We start from the raw sequence: 17793 nt of genomic DNA, 5'->3' as shown, positions 1-17793 counted from the left end.
GTGAGTGCTGCATGGGAAAATGATACGCTTCCTGGCAGTCTTGGAGTGTACCTGCAAGCCGACGTACAATATTAAATTAGGTTTCAAACCCACGACAGCAAAGAATTAAGTCAACTTTGAATGTTCTCTTTGCTGACTGAATCCATATATGGTAAAATACATTTAATGACAGTACAATGTGTCTTCATTCAATGAGCAAAGGTATTGAATTACTACTTTGTCCAGATCTAAATTCCATAGATAGAGGATGAGTCATCTTTTAATGGGATCCTGGATTATTATTAACTTCCTCCATTTTCTTTGACATGTGGAAAATACGTAAGGTTCATGATGATTACACAACTGCTTCACATATACAAGTCCCTCCCCCCGCTATTCAGCCTGCTCATGCCTCACATTCATTCAGACCACCAAATAACTCTTAGGTGCGTTTGATTTTTAATAACACACCACCTCTTGTCTCAGGAATGTGTTAGATCCTTAAAGACAAAGGCGTGGTACAACACACAGCGTGGCTGCTTCTGAGACGCTAAGGTAACTGACAAGGAGAGTCAATGAGCGATTTTGGATCATAAATCCTGCTAATGAACTCCGAGGTGATGATTTAAAGGGAAAGTCCGCTGGAAAGTAAAATCCTTGTTATAATCTCAGCTTTTAAGTGTTGTGCTCTTTCCAGTATGTAATGTGGTGCAGTCACTCAACCACAGCGGCTCTCCAGGAGACAGTACACCCTCCACTTAATGGCTCTCTCTCTCACACACACACACACACACACACACACACACACACACACACACACACACACACCCACACACCCACACACACACACACACACACACACACACACACACACACACACACACACACACACACACACAAACACACACTGACACACACTGATGAACACACCCATTCACATATAAGATCTGCAGAAAACATTAGCCAGTGCATCGCCAGTGTGGCTCGAGCTTAAATGAAGGAGGCAGATGTGAGAACAGCCAATGTATGTTATTATAACATACAAATGATTGAGTCCTCCTGGAGCTCTGATGACAAACCGACATGAGACAGCTAATTTAAACAGAATCCAATAATCAGGAAATATAGGCATGAAGTGCAGTTGTAATACCACCTGTTGTTGAGAGCTTTAGTTTGATTACAAAAATGAAATTCTATTCTATTTTTCTATTTGCTGTAATATTATGGCTCTGTGGGCAGATTGAAAACATGTTAGCAACAAGTAACATGTTAAGAACATTATTAATAAAATTCAAGAAAAACAGTCACAAAAAAAGAAGCTAGCTTTTTGAATTCCTGGCTGTCTATGAAGCAGCTTACCTGAGCACTAACGAAATATTTGATTTGTAATAATTCTGTGTTTATAGTGAAAATGGAGACTTTATAAATAATGTTACATAAGTTACAAATTGTATTTCAGTTAGTGCTGCCATCTCACTTTGCACAACTACAGAAGCACAAAGATTTCCTAATATTGATCCCGTAGACATACAGTAGGCTATTTCACTGTTGCACACAAATTGCACACTGAGACAAAAACATCCTTCCAACACTTTTCTTTTTTGTATATTTCCTGTTTGCGTCGACACATGAAATGGATAAAACAGAGTTTCATGAGTCATGGTGAAATTGATCAGACACAGAAATAACAGCCATGCGCCTCATGTTACCTACATAGAGATAATTCAAGTTTGTTCCACATGAGATGTACATATTTTAAATTTGAGAAAAAGAGAGCAAGGGTATCAGATCGGTGCTCTACCTGCAGATTTTTTGTGTTGATGTATTTGAATCAGTATCTGTCAGGATTGTATTAAGAGGTGTGCTGGCAGTGGCAGCTGTGTATTGTACTTTGCACTGTGTGTTGCATGTCATCACACACAGATCTCATTCTCACGGCCCCCACCCCTGTCCACACCCGAGAAATATTAGCCCAAATCTGGAATATGATTTCCCTCCTTTCCTTTGTGTTCTTTCATGTGGCATTGACCCAGACTGTGCTGCATCAGAGTGCTGGTCTCATTCAGACACCTTCCCAGCCAGACGGGGCCTCAGCCCAGACTTTCCCTACAGTATGTCGTCTCTGTGGGTTTAGATTGTGTAATCGCGTTTGGAAAGAGCTTCTTTTCTTGACTGCAAACCTAATTTTCAACCCCCGCATCTTTCCCAGTTTCCTCTCATGCTAAATCCAGTACTGAGATGAAATCTGAGACATGGAAACTTCATACAGTCTTCTACAGTCTGTGCTGCTCACCTTCTTTTTTTCTGCCATGCCTGAGTCTTCCAGCTTGATTCTGCATGTTGCTGCCTGCACTCATGCTGCCTGCACTCAGTCCTAGTGGTTAAAGACCACTGTCACATGGTGTTAGGTAGTGGAAGGCTGCTTCTGAAGGGATCCATCTTGCTACAGATTTAAAAATTGTACTCCACTAGTCGTGTGTTTCATTGAGGTCCTTCCATTTTTCTGCCATACTTTCACTTTGTGAGGATGTCCCTGCTGTGTTTAAAGTGATCTAGTCCCCCAATTACGCCACAGCCCAGACTCCCTGGAAGTCCACATCTAATTACTTCCATATGTGCACACTTGGCTCGGCAGCAGAAAAAGGCCTCTCCTCTCCTCTCCTCAACAGGTTTTGTTGGGTTTTTTTCTTTTTTTCTTTAGGTTTTACTTTTTTCTTTCTCCTCTCCTCTCCTCTCCTCTCCTCTCCTCTTCCTCTCCTCTCCTCTCCTCTCCTCTCCTCTCCTCTCCTCTTTCAGGATGGAGTTTTGTAGCTAAAACATCACAGTTTTGGCAGCTCCAAATGGCAACAAGTAGCAATGTGAACTTTAATAGTCATCATCAAATCATGACCACACCGAGAGCATGCTTACTGGCCAGGCAGGTAAAAAAGGCCAAATGGACCAAAAGGAAAAGTAAAATTGCTAAATTGCAACGTACCAATAAAAGTTATCATAGCAGAGTACTGGTAGATAGTGATTGTTGTAATAGTTATAGTTGTAATGGTTATATTTAAAGTAATAGCAATGGAAGCAGAAGTAGTTGTTCAATACATAGAAAACAACATGTACAATTGAAATAATTGTGTTTTATGATACATGTTACTTTGGTGTAAACCTCAGCACTGGATGAAAATAAGTGATGATAGAGAGATGATGTAAGAGAGATGATGGACTTAAAGAAAGGCCATAACCCTCAATGTTAAGCAGGGGTTGGCAAGGAGGAAGAGGTATTTTGCTGGATAAATGTTTTGACTGTAACCATAGTAAAACTATGGTACACAAATAATGTGTAGTGAACTGACTGGACAAATAGGAAAACTCAAGGGCTGAGTATTGAACTGATATGTGAAAATGAGAATCAAATACTGAAGTTGACGTCTTTGTCGGGTTTGTCTTCTTTTATCAAACATATCGCTGTGACTCATTATTAATTCATCTGCCTATATTTGATCTACAAAATTTCACTAGTTGAGATTGAAAATGTCCATCATAGTGTCCCAGTGTCCAAAGTGACATCTAAAATAGCTTTTTTTTTGTCCGATAAACAGTCCCAATTCCAAAGCTTGGACCACTCAATTTCTGGCCTTTTTGCTGAAAGGATTATTTTGACATTTTGGAAAATACGCATGTTCGCTTTCTGGCGGAGATTTAGAAGATTAATACCAGTCTCATATCTGTTCGTTAAATATAAGGCTACAGTTTAACATGAAGACTGGAAACAGTTAGCCAAATTGTAACAAAACCCAGCACCTCTAAAGCTCACCAATTAACATGTTACGTGTAATTTGTTTAATTTGTACAACAAGTGTAAAAGCTAGGGACTTATTGACCGCAAACTTCTTGGAGTCTGATTGGTGCAGATTCATTTACTCTCTCTTGTGTACACATTAATTTCGAATTTCCTCATTTATCTATCTATCTATCTATCTATCTATCTATCTATCTATCTATCTATCTATCTATCTATCTAGCTATCTATCTATCTATCGACTAATCGATTAATCCTTTCAGCTTTAATCAGATATTTACTGTATTTTGTTTTTAAGTACTTGGCTGTTTTAAGTTCTTAGTTTTGGCTGCTTTGATTGAATGACAAAAAAATGCTGGAAAATATGCCTATACATACTTAAAGGTCCAGTGGGTAACGTGTTTAGTTGTTCATTATCAAAATCTGTGTTGCCCGTTCACAAACTATTCCTTTTTCATGAATATTTTCCACCACCATCAATTCCAAGTATTCCTTTTGGCTTGAAATTTTACATTTGCATTTGTATGAACTGGGGTAGACACTCCATATTCATGCGCCATCTTGAAATACGTTAGCCGGTAAGGGACATACAGGACATACTGCTCCGCCTTTCGCATTTTCGCTGTCACATGATAAACTCACAGGTGCTGCTAATGCTGCTAATGGGTATCGTAGCTTCCTGGCCCCGTCAAGTTTGAAGAAGGAAACATGGAGGACCACACGTATTCAAAATCCAAATTTCAGGAACAGGAGTCTTCTTCTTCGCCCAGAAAAAGAAAAAGGATATTGAAAAGAGCAAGAGACCGGCTTTTTGAAGCGTGAAGGCTATCGTAGCTGTAATACGTACTTTGAACTGCGTGGTGTGAGAGAGATGCGATATATGAGCTCAACGCTAGATGGGAGAAATTCCTACACATTAGACCTTTAAACATACATTCAAAGGAAGATATCAAAACACACTCAGGGATATTGGCTCAAATGCCCCAAGGTTTTAGACATTACCTAGCACTAGCATGTGTAAGGATTGCTGCGATGAGGTGGCCTTCCTGACTGAGCTTTTACTATTACTTACTTCATTAGCGGTCATAGTAGTACTTATAGTAGCATTCTTAGGTTTCTGTTTTCTCTCACATCTCTCCTCTCATTACTTCCTTGCAGTTTCCCCCACAGCCCTGCTCTCTCTCTCTCTCTCTCTCTCTCTCTCTCTCTCTCTCTCTCTCTCTCTCTCTCTTTCCTCTGATTGTTCTATTGTGGGAAACAACTGGACTTAACACAAACACCATGGGAGACCCAATAAAACCGCAGGGAATACTGTATATGCCATGAATCTCTCTCCAGCCAGCAGCTTTCCCATAGATTTCAAGATCTTTCCCATATGTCAGAATAAAGCTGTTGAACAGATCAATGACTTTCAGATGCTGCTGCTGCTGACTGGCTGGTATGACCTGTTAGTCCATCAAGCTGATGTGACTTTTACAGTGCTACAGCTCAATGTGAATATCATGCCACAAACATTTCTGTCTGTCTGCTGTATTTGTGTGACATAGCACAAATCATCAGGCTCAGTCTGCCTCTGAGGTGAATGGATCCAAAATGAGCAATTCCAGTCTGATGAGACTCATGAATAACTCTTTTTTATTTTTTATAACTCATTATTTGCTTGTGTTGCTCATGTGTGTAAGCTTTTCGTTTTTCCTCTCATCTGATGTGATTCATAGCTATGAACTGTTGACCCTCTGCCCGTATTGGTATGACAACTCTCCCCTTGTCTCTCTTTGCAGTTGTGTGTCCCCTGACGTGTATGAATGGAGGAGTATGCAGCTCGAGGAAACACTGCCTATGCCCGCCTGGCTTCACCGGTCGGCTCTGCCAGTTTCCACTCCAGCAGACGCAGCAAGCTCAGGCAGCGCGAGGCAACAAGCAGCCTGTCTATCCCATATCTTTGAAGCCAGACGGCCAGAAACTAGTGGAGCAATTAAGCATAGGGCGTACCCAGTTGACACAAACACACTCTGTTATCACCCTACCCATGTCACACTCATCTGAAGGTATGTATCATTCACTACAGTTAATGCCAAAACCTTTGCATCTCTCTTGATTTTGATTGATGGGGAAAATATATATATATATATATATATATATATATATATATATATATATTTGTGATGCATTTTGTGTCTTCCTTTTTTTAGTGCAGTTTAATGTTCGTGTTCACCACACGCCAGACACCTCTGTAGTCATTCAACCCCTCGACCAATCAGATGTCAAGCCTCCTCACAAAACAGGGCCACGCCCGATCCCTGCCAGACACAAACCAAAGGGGCGCTGCTTCCAGGAGACCACACCCAAACAAGCTGTGAGTTTATACACATGCTGCAGTGATGGACAATCCTGGAAGATTTTGTTTTGTCATTTCCACAGATAACACTTTTCTGTCTCGTCTGCTTTAGTGCAACAGCACACCGCTTCCTGTTCTGACCAATCAGGAGGATTGCTGTGGCAGTGTGGGGAATTCATGGGGACAAAACAAGTGTTATCAGTGCCCCAAACTACCAAGTGAGTTACAGTGTGCTTCAAGAAATCGTTTTGCTTTGAATTTTCGTCTTACTTCAATTTCAAGCTGCTCTGATTCACTTGTTTCAGCTTTGTAGATGTCATCCACTATTTGTTTACTCTTTAATGTAGTCTTTCTATTCAGTGCAGCAAATTGTTTTCTTAAAGTAGTCCATGGTCGGTTTTGATCTGATCTACATCTTGTGTGTTCCTGGGAATAAATTATTGTTTATTGAGCCAAAAATGTCAAGCATTCCCTACAATTTATTCCTTTCACTTTCTGAAATTATGGCCCTGGATTAAAACAATCACTTCATACTTCCATAAAAATGTGTACATGAAAGTTAGTGGTGAGGTGGGGTAGGGAGTGTGTTAACGGTTGGTAAGGAGAAAACGGAAGAAATTACAGGAATTACACACAGACTGTGAGACAGAAAAAGAGAATGTGGAAAATAACCCTCTACTTAAGCATGTTCCTATGGGCCTGCCCAGTGCAGGACTGTCATCACATTGCTGGAGATTGAATTTCAAGAAAATCTTGGCTACTCACGTTTTTCCACTCCGCTATTATTCCGTCTCTCAGTTCTGACTCAGACAATGCAGCCTTTCACAAAACCTGATACAGTACGTCTGGTTAGTCTTCAGATAACTGGATTCCTGCCCAGAGTGGTGTCTGTTTTGTGACATTCATATCCATTTATAAGCTCCTTGTTTTTTTTCTGAAAATGGCAAAAGTGAGATGTGATCTTTCCCCTCTTTTCATTGTGTTTTAAAAATGTTTGTGTGAGTGCAGTCTTCCCACAGCTCTCTAATAAAACTGCCTTACATGTTTGTACTCCCTCATGGAAAGATGAACATTCTTCAGTGTTAGAGGTTCAAGGCGCATTTAGGGTAAGAACAAGAATAATGCATTGTGAGTTCAAACCTCATGAAAGACTTTTCTATTCTGTGATGAGCTACACTTCATCAAATGCCCTCATAAAAAAAACATCTGTCCGTCATTAGAAAAGAACAAGAAAGGCAAAGAAAAAAGAAAAGAAAATCTTAGTTTGACATATCATCATAAAACCGGGCCAAAATGTTAAAGGGGTAGTTTAACATTTTGGGAAACATGATAAATTGCTTTCTGGGAGGAGAGTTAAATGTGAATACCACTCTCATATCTGTACAGCAAATATGAAACCAGCAGCCTTATCACAGCCAGACTAGTTGTTTTCCCTGTTTCCAGTCTTTATGCTAAGCTGACTGCCTGCTGGCTGTAGCCTTATATTTAGCAGGCAGGTATGAGAGCGGTATCAATGTTCTCATCTAACTCTCCGCCAGCAAGTGAATAAGTGTACTTCTCGAAATGTCAAACTTTTGCTTGTCTAAGTTGGCTACAGTAGCTTCTACACTGTAACAGCATCATCACCATAAATACAACTGCCTCAATAATGTGACTGTGTGTAACGAAGCTTAGTATGTTGTTTTTATGTTTTAGACTAATTAATACACATATTAAATGAATAGTTTGACATTTTGGGAAAAACGGTATTTACTTGCTTTCTTGCTGGAAACCAAAACTTGTCATTTTTAGATTTTGTTTACATACAGATAAATAATACAGCGTGTTAATTAGTCAGATTTAGAAGCAACAAATGGGGAATCGCAAAAACATTCACACCTCAGAAAGTCCTTCCTCAAAGGCTTTCATGGTGATACAGTCAATTGTACACATTAACAGTGACGGAAGTAGTTGTGTGAAGAATTTAAACAAAGTGCTTCAGAGAGAGGTTCAAACCTTGCTTACTTTTACACCTCTGCACACCTAGCACTATGACTGTATAAAGTGGATGTTGTTGAATTGTCTGTTTTTTTTAGAAAATTACAAAAATTGTCAGTTGTACCTCCAATGCAGGGGATTCAGGAAAACATCACGTGGGTGCTTAAATATAACCTAAACATCCTGAAAAGCTTCCTGACTTCATTTCCAGATACTATAGAAGTTGGTTTTGGAAATTCTTCACTTTTCACAGGCTGAATACTTACAAGAGCTGAAATTCAAAGTGTTCCATTCAAACTATTTTAGTAAGCAAATTATTGGGTAGAGCTTTTACAGTTTTTACCCACAGCCCTTCTCATTCCAGAAACAATATTTCACTCAAGCTTTACTTACCTTTCCCTCTGTGCTTTGCCATGTCTTCTCCTCCCTCAGATGCATCAGTCAAGCATACCATTGTGGAAGACTACGGCTCTACCTGTCCGCAAGGCTATAAAAGATTCAACAGCACTCACTGTCAAGGTAACACGGGCAGGATGTAACTTATAACCAGTACATACTGTTGCTCAGTTTGGGAGTTGTTTCAGTTTAATGTACTTATTAAAGCTACAGTTCCTGTGTGATAAAGCAATATCATACTTTTCAGTATATCAAAATACCCTTTTCATTTTTACACACCACCTTCCAACCTTGAAGATATCAACGAGTGCTCCATGCAGGGCGTCTGTCAGAATGGAGACTGCCTGAACACACTGGGCAGCTTCAAATGTTCCTGCAAGGCCGGTTTGGTGTTGGACAGAAATCGATGTGTTGGTGAGTGAGAGGTCTCTCTGGGTCTTCTGCTTTTTCTGAATATCCACTTGAGTGGCATAATATTTTTATTCCATAGTGGGAATTCCTAAATAAATCCCTGTTGTCTCCTCTGTCAGAGTCTCCTGCTGAGCAGGCTCAGTGCTTCCGGATAGCGTCCGAGGCGAGGGGCTGCGAGCACGCACTGCCCACCCACCTCACCCAGGAGATGTGCTGCTGCACGGTGGGCAAAGCCTGGGGCCACAACTGTGAAAGATGTCCTCAGGTGGGCACAGGTGAGTGGACGGAGACAGAGAGGAGCAGTTGCATTTGCAGGCTGAGAAAATATAGAAATATTAAATATAAACAAGTTACCAAACTGGCTGAATTTATAAGAAATTAATACCGACTCAGTTTCTGACCCTGCATATACATGGCAAGCAACTAAAGGATTTTATATAGAGATTTTACATGCTCCTTCGCAGTCAATTTGAAGAGGAAAAGAGAGACAAGGATAGCGGAGTTGGAAGAACGCTGTAAATCGTTAGAGCAATCTCTTAAGACGTGTTTTTCTAAATCTACACACACTCTTCTAGTCACAAGTCGAACAGAGCTGAATGATCTGCTAAGAAGGAGAGCTGAGTTCATAATGCACAGAGTAAGGCAAAATTACTATTTTAACGGCTGTAAACCAAGCAAATTGCTTGCTCTGAAATTAAAACAAAGCGAATCCAGAGCTACTATCAACAGCATCCGCACAGACCGAGGTATCTCAACAAATCCTAAGGATATCAGCGCCATTTTTCAATCCTTTTACTCAAAGTTGTATGAGTCCTCCTGCAACCCAGATCCGACACAGTGCCAGAAGTTCCTAAAAGAACTAAACCTGCCTCTTCTTGACCCAGAAGAGGCAGAAGAACTGGGTCAACCAATAACCTCAGAGGAACTTAAATCAGCATTAAAAATAGTTAAAAAAGGGAAAACACTGGGGTTGGATGGAATTCCATCAGAACTTCTTCTACAGTATTTTGACATATTAGGACCTACCATTTTACAAGCTTTAACTTCAGCCATAGAGAAGGGTACTTTCCACCAACAAACCAACACCGCACTGATTTCCGTTATGCCAAAGAAGGGTAAAGATCCTACGGATTGCTTAAATTTCAGGCCCATCAGCGTCATCGAGACTGATATTAAGTTTTTTTCCAAAGTCCTGGCTCTCCGCTTATAGTGCTTTATCAAGAAGCTAGTCCACCCCGACCAATCAGGTTTTATACCCAAGCGTCATGCTGCAGACAATGTACGCTGACTATTTCATGTAATAGAAGAAGCCAAACACCTTCCAAAAACGGCAGCAGTTTTATCACTGGACGCGGTAAAAGGCTTTTGACCACCTAAAGTGGAACTACTTGTGGCAAGTAATGGAGAGGCTTGGTTTGGGGGCCAAATTCATTGACATGGTGTGTACTTTATATGTGAATCCCACGGCCATAGTCTCAACCAATGGATTGCACTCTCAGCCGTTTCCCATTAAGCGGGGTTCGCGACAGGGATGTCCGCTCTTCCCCATGGTATTTGCAATCTCTCTTGAACCGTTAGCCCAAGCCATAATGCAAAATAAAATTTGTAATATCCATATTAAATCCAGTAGCAGCTCAGAATCATTATTTGCATACAATATTTTGTTGTACATTGCTGATCTTGAGGACTCTATTCCAAAAATTCTTATGATTTTCAACGAATTTGACTCAATCTCCAGCTATAAAATGAACTGGAATAAATCTAACCTTCTTTTTTTGAACAACAGGCATGTGGCATCAACCATTAGTGTAACAATACCAACCCAAAGCAAAATTACGTATTTGGGCATCACCATACATGCATCCCTACAGCGAGTTGCCGGAATCACTACGCTCCAGGATTGCTGTTGTTAAAATGAACATAGTTCCTCGTGTGAATTTCTTAAGTATAATGATCCCCTTACCCCCACCGATAAATTTCTGGAAGAAACTTGATACCTTAATTCGGCAATATATTTGGAATAATAAACAACCTAGGCTAAAATACTCTACCTTGCAACGTACCTCAAACACGGGAGGCTTGGCCCTCCCCAACCTTAAAGTGTATCACAGAGCCTCTCAGCTACGGGCCCTCAGAGTGTGGATGGACCCCTCATCTACAGTCCCATGGAGAGAAATAAAGCAAAACCTCACTGGAAGTCTAAGACTGCAAGACCTTGCCTTTGCACGTGTGTGTCCAAAAATGTGTATGCTAGCATATGGCCCTATTATCACCAACACATTGACTCAATTTAAACAGGTGGATGAGCAATTATGCTACACTAATAAGTGGCATCTGGACACCCCAATTTGGCACAATACACACTTAATGTCTGGTAACAAACCCTTTGCTTGTAAGCAGTGGAGTGACAGAGGCATTTATACTGTAAACCAGCTATTCAATGAGAAAGGTATGTTGAGTTTTGAAGACCTAAGAGCTAGTTTTGAGGTCGCAGGACATCCTTCTTCTTGTATCTGCGTTTAAGATCAGCCCTAAAATGTTATGGAGTGCCATGGGGAAACAGTCTTGAGCCGCACCCAGTTATTAAATGGTTTGTTGATTTTCCTGTGAGAGGATTAGCATCCAAGATCTATGCTAAACTGATGCAAGTATCCATAGGAGAACTCCCAATAGCAAGGAAATGGGAGCGAGAGCTGAGCCCTGAGGGGAACGCAATTCATTGGGAGACAGTTTGGGACATAATTTCCCCCCCCCCCCACTTGCTTTGTATAAAACAGTGGTTGGCGTATTTTCTAGACATAGTTATGCTTGAGCTCTCTACAGCAAGGATTAACAAAGCCAAATCATCGACTATAGATCTATGGAAAAACGCAGCAGCACAAGTATCAGTCCTAATGACCTCAGCGTCACAAGAATTAGAGGAGGTGACTAGTGAAATGTGGGGGGGTGGGAGAGGGTTTTTGTTCTTGTTCAATTGTGTTTGTCTGTTCTGTATGTTCAAATATATAAAAATAATAAAAAATTGATCTAAAAAAAAGAATATATATATATATATATATATATATATATATATATATATAAACAAGTTGCCGTTCGTGATAGGCGGGACATTATCTATTCTTTACTGCCTGTTAATGTAGATTTTCTGTTCTTACTGATTTAAAATGTACAGTTCATAGTAATCTCATCCATGTGTGGCGTAATCTTAATTAACTATTTTATCAGAATACTCATTCATTTTGATATATTGTGTTGATTACTCAGTAAGTTCTTACGCAGCTCAAGTTCTTGTTAATGCTCATCAGAAGAGTTTCTCACTCTTCATGTCTGATGGCACTCTATTAAACTTGAAAACTGGAGATGTAATAGATAAGATATTGAGATATTAATACAAGGAATGTAACAAATCTTGCATCTTATTATGTTACTTATGATGTCGGAGGTTTATTCTTGTTTCTGTATTGGATTAATAGTGAATGTGCACTGGTACAGAGCAATACATCTAGTTGGAGCTCTCAATACACTTTATACTTAATATCTGTATTTGTCTACACTGTCATACAGTTTAATAACAAAGTGGAAGTGGTTGGATGTCATGGACATTTTTTATACAATTTAGGTTGCGTCAGATTACAGGAATGTAATTTATAAAAGAGTGAATTAACAAAAAGCTGGAATAGTGATATTCTAAAAAAGTGAAATAAAGTAACCGTAAAAATTAATTCAATCTCTCCATATGGGGCTCAGTGGCCTTCAGCAAGATCTGCCCTGCTGGGAAAGGATACTTTCTCCAAAATATCAGAGAGACCGTGGCCTTCCCTCCCATCATCTTCCCCCGCAAGCCTGACAAGGAGGGTGAGTGCTCGAATATGCTTTTACTCTACCCAGGAGTCCTCAAACATTTCTAACATTTCTACTTGTGAGTGCTCTGTACGGATCATGTGAATTCACACTTGTAATGTCGCCCTATCTATTTTCCTTTCAGAACCTAAGCAGCCGGTAAGACATTATTTCTGTTTTTAATAATTTATTAATTTAAAATTTTTGCTGTTGTGAAATCGACTATCTCTTTCAATCAGGAGAGGCCTCCAGAGATGGTGACTGCTGCACAGCCGTCTCCCACCACCACCAGCAGTCCTCGTGTGCCTGGTAAACTCACCTCAAACCCCACATTCATACTCCATAACTCTAGTGATAGAACATGTTGAAACGGAAAAGAAAATGTATTTGTTACTGATACCTAATGTACTTTGACTGCCTGCAACGACAACTAGTGTAGAGAAATGTTCCCCATGTGTGGTGAAGACAAAAATATCAGGACTAAAGTTCAACATGTCATATTTCCTCCTAAAGTCTGTCCACTTCATCTCTCTTCTGCTGGATCCACAGTTGTTAAACCCACCCCTCCAACAATCATCCGAATGACCCTAGGCAATGACCCCTTCGAAACACAGACAAAAGTCTTGCGTGAGTTCCCTGCAAACCGACTCCAACATCTATTCTGCTTTCACCTTATAGAGAGTTACTTCTGTAAAGGCTGGTTCATGTTTCATGCAAAACTGGAAAACCCAGCTCTCCACATTCCCCAGTAAGAGAAGATATTGTGGTGAGCTTTGGGTCCATCACTCACAAATGACATGTTGACTTTCTCCATGTAATAAACATAATTTATGACGACACGCAAAAGACTTATTTAGACCCTGAGGCAATCCCTGTTGATAGAAGTAGATGCGTGCTTCTTTAATGCTTAACTGACGATTTTGGACACTTTGCATGTAGTGTGCGTTTAACCATGATGCATGAACCAGCCTCAAGGCTATGTTCACACTCTTTGTGTTTTATGGAAGCAAGTGTTGCCATAACTACGTTCCGTGCTGGTATTAAAAAACAGGTTATGTGAGACACTTTCCATAAAAAGAAACAAAAATTCCTGAAGGAGTGTTGGATATTTTTGGGGTGTTGGATATCTCCTTCTACTACTACATCTGTGAAACTGTGTTTATTTATGATTTTTAGAAATCCAATAAAGCAGCTTCACTCTGTCTTTCTGAATGACACTTGTCATTGGCTTTGATATAAAAAAGCTAGAGGCTTTTTAAAAACTTGAATAGTGTGAACATGACCAAAGATATAGGGATTTAGGTACGGCATGGGCTTCACATATAATATATATACACACATACATATATATATATATATATATATATATATATATATATATATATATATATATATATATATATATATATATATATATATATATGCATGTATATATATGATGCCTGTGTTCCCTCCTTGAAGCAGAGACAGATGAATGCAGTCTAAGCAGGAACATTTGTGGTCACGGAGAGTGTGAAAACAGTCTGAACGGCCACATCTGTCACTGTCACCTTGGCTACCATCTCAATCCACTGAGGAACATCTGTGAGGGTAAGAGACAATGGTAGAGACTGTGGCTGGAGGAGGGGGTGATGGACAGCAATGAGAAATGTCTCATCAAGTTTCTTGTGCATGGATGTCCCCTGGCATGCAAACATTTCCCTCTCACAGATAGATATACAATTGATAGGAAGGAGGAAAACTTACCCATCCATGAATTTTAAGCAGTGGCTCTCATCTTGTCTACTGGGTAATATACATGGGTACTGTCTTAAGATCAGCATCATTAAAAACGTCAGCTCTTGTATGTAGTCACTCTGTGTTGGTTGTTTTCTGAATCAAAATTGGATAGCAAGAATGATAAATGAAAAGATTTAAACCTGATCCTTATCCTGCCTTTTATGTCTTGAGGCCAATTGACCTGTGAAATTATAACTAGAAAGATAATTACCGCTCCTATTGGTCCGCACAATTAATGCATACATCATAATATTTACAGAAATTATTTTGGCTTCCACAATTTGATGTTAAAGCTTTTCATTTAGCTTTAAATTCAAGTATTTCCTGTTCAACTATATTTGTGTTTACCTTTGGTAAAGGGGCACTCCACTGGTCCTACATCAAGGTCAGTTTACTCGTCATGAGGAGTACGACTATACAGTTGTATAATGTATTTTGTGGCTCTGAAAGGAGCTTTCCAAAGTTTGAGAAAATATTTTGGCTTGGTCTCAGAGATAAAAACAATTGTAACAAAAAGCCTGCATCACAAACTGGGGGTGAGGAGTTACTAATGAAATATGCTATTGAGTTGCATCATGGGAAATGTAGGATCCAGCTTTGTAAGAACTTGTACCTGTACTTTGGACTTAAATTCAGGATAAAATGTAATCTGCTGCTTTAGTTTGTATGTTTTTTAGCTGTACCCCTTAAATTTCATTTTAAGAGCATTTCAATTTAATTTAAAGATTTGTGTATGTTTTTTTATTAAAAAATTAAGTAAAATGTGAAAGTAGATAAATCATAAAAGACATTTTTGCTAAAACGGTTAACCTAGTTTCTCTGACAATTTCTATTTGATTGGTTCATAATAATGTCCCTACGAGCCAGAAATAGAATTACATTGATTACGCTGCTTCTTGTTGGATTTGTAAGATTAGCTGTGTAGTTTTTTCATGTATTTGAATGGAGTTGCAGTAGCAAGAGGCAGTTCATCTACTACATGAGACATTAACTATCACTGAAGGAATGATGTTGGGATAGGTGGTGAAAAACATTCCTGGAATCAGAGCACTGTTTCCTCTGCACTCTATGACCCTCTGTAATATTCAACACTGTTTCCGTCATTTGTAGTCATAATCATTCTCTCCTGTTGTTCAGATGATAATGAATGTGACTCAGAACCGTGTGGCTACGGCAGAGGCATTTGCGTCAACATAGAAGGAGGTTACAAATGCCTCTGTCGTCAGGGCTATAAACACATGGTGCAGCATGGGAGACTCAAGTGTGTAGGTAAGTTAGGTTGAGTGATTTCCATGTTAAAAAGTTTTTTTGTCCTAGAAGTTATCAGATCCTGCATTGGCTCTATCCTTTTCTGTTTTATAGATGTGAATGAGTGCTCTAAGCAGGACATCTGTGGTGTTGGAGGCCAGTGTATGAACCTGCCTGGTTCTTATAAATGTGAATGTCACAGCGGCTTTAGGAGCAAGTCACACCGTCACCCAACATGTGAAGGTACAGAGTCACTGATTATTGTGACAGTATAGATATTAGTGCACAGGCTCTCCAATGACAAAACACTAATTACAGCATGTGTGTGTCACTATAACATGCCTGCATCTGTGCTCTGCGTGTGTTTTTCAAATCATCTGTATGTAATTTCCTCTCACTTATTCCAGACATTAATGAGTGTTTGAACCCCGACACTTGTCCCAATGAGCAATGTGAGAACACACCAGGGAAATATGAGTGTGTGCCTTGCTTGCCTGGTTACGAGGCCCGCACTGGCAACTGTTATGGTGAGTACAATAATTATTTGAGCATTATTATCATGCTAAAATAAAAATAAATAAAAAAAACTTGCTCCTTCAGTGAAAGGTGTTTGCAGCTATGTCATTCCCATTTGTGTTATCTAACTGGTAATGTGCAAAATATTGAGTTTTGGACAACATTTCACAGCAATTCACCTACATTTATGCAGTAGCAGTGAGACAAGAAGCCATATATACCCATTAGTACACAGAAGGATAATTCAGTCAGTTTACCAGTATTGTGCATAACCTGAGCCAACCAGTGTATTGGGCATTATTACAGCAAAACATCTAAATATTACACATTTGAATAAATTGTCCTCTACTACTTTAATAGTTTCAGACACTCGGAAATATTTTAATTTTATTGTGTTGTATGTAATAAATCAGGTATTAAAGTGCTCATATTATGTTCATTTTCAGGTTCATAATTGTATTTAGAGGTTATATCAGAATAGGTTTACATGGTTTAATTTTCAGAAAACACCATATTTTTGTTGTACTGCACATTGCTGTAGCTCCTCTTTTCACCCTGTGTGTTGAGCTCTCTGTTTTAGCTACAGAGTGAGGCATCTCACTTCTATTCCATCTTTGTTGGGATTCGCACGTAGCTAGGTAAGGTGCCCTTGAGCAAGGCCTTTAACCCCAATTGCTCCAGTGGAGCTGCTCAGTGGCCAGGTTGTACTGGACAGCTTCCAGGTATGAATGAATGTGACAGGTTGCAAATGAGAAAATTGTTCTCAATCGACCTACCTGGATAAATAAGGGTTTTAAATAAAGTCAGAAGCAGAGTATGAGGGAGTGCCATATTAGCAGCTAGGCGAGCATTATAAAGTGACGCACGATTGTCACGGAAGTAAAGGCTGGACTACAATAGAGCTGTTTGGAGCAGCTTGTGAACAGTGTTTTCTATGGCTTTTTCAATTTGTAAACCTATAACATGCACAAAAAAAGATATATAACACAATAAAGGAAAGGGAAAAAGCTAAAAAGCATAATATAAGCACTTTAAAGCAGTTTTTTAGCCCACTATATGTGGAAATGACACACCACAGTAACAAACTGGATATAAAGTAGTAGTATTGTAATTATGTAAAATATATTAGTATGAAAAATATCATGGAAATTATGGAATCAATTCAATATTGTGAATCTGTACTAGAGTAATGATACTAAAAAATGTAATCAGGCCTTGTTAAAACCAACCAGTCAAAATTAGTCAATAATGTGCAGCTGATTTCAGCTAATAAAAAAAACATTGCTACAAACATATTATTGAATCACTGTAATTTACCTTCCTTTTATGTCTCCAACATGTTTCACCAGACATTAATGAGTGTCAGAAGCCTGGCATCTGTCCTAACGGGCGCTGTGAGAACCTCTCTGGTACTTACCGCTGCCTGTGCAACGAGGGCTTCCTCCCATCTTCAGACAGCAAAGGTTGCCGTGGTGAGTAATGCTTACCTAACCTTTACATGACATAGACTAAGTTGCTAATT

General features: G+C 39.4%; 1 protein-coding gene across 4 annotated transcripts in view; it reads left to right on the top strand.

The window, feature by feature from the left end:
• The window catches only part of ltbp3 (latent transforming growth factor beta binding protein 3), a 38740-nt gene that overhangs the window by 11165 nt on the left and 9782 nt on the right, over nt 1-17793 (top strand). For 2 of the 4 annotated variants that reach the window (XM_031320207.2, XM_031320204.2), the window contains exons 2-16: nt 5548-5814; nt 5959-6122; nt 6217-6322; nt 8514-8600; nt 8775-8891; nt 9008-9163; nt 12636-12743; nt 12874-12887; nt 12968-13037; nt 13278-13355; nt 14190-14318; nt 15645-15776; nt 15870-15998; nt 16163-16282; nt 17621-17743. In XM_031320207.2, the coding sequence (XP_031176067.1) occupies nt 5548-5814; nt 5959-6122; nt 6217-6322; nt 8514-8600; nt 8775-8891; nt 9008-9163; nt 12636-12743; nt 12874-12887; nt 12968-13037; nt 13278-13355; nt 14190-14318; nt 15645-15776; nt 15870-15998; nt 16163-16282; nt 17621-17743 (1800 nt within the window). The remainder of the gene's footprint in view (nt 1-5547; nt 5815-5958; nt 6123-6216; nt 6323-8513; nt 8601-8774; nt 8892-9007; nt 9164-12635; nt 12744-12873; nt 12888-12967; nt 13038-13277; nt 13356-14189; nt 14319-15644; nt 15777-15869; nt 15999-16162; nt 16283-17620; nt 17744-17793) is intronic. The other 2 variants (XM_031320205.2, XM_031320206.2) reach the window with 2 other exon arrangements.

This window comes from Sander lucioperca, chromosome 13 (genome assembly GCF_008315115.2).
Source record: "Sander lucioperca isolate FBNREF2018 chromosome 13, SLUC_FBN_1.2, whole genome shotgun sequence".
Classification (NCBI taxonomy): Eukaryota; Metazoa; Chordata; class Actinopteri; order Perciformes; family Percidae; genus Sander; species Sander lucioperca.
The sequence above is the reverse complement of the archived record's forward strand: the minus strand, read 5'-3'. Positions and strand labels throughout refer to the sequence as shown.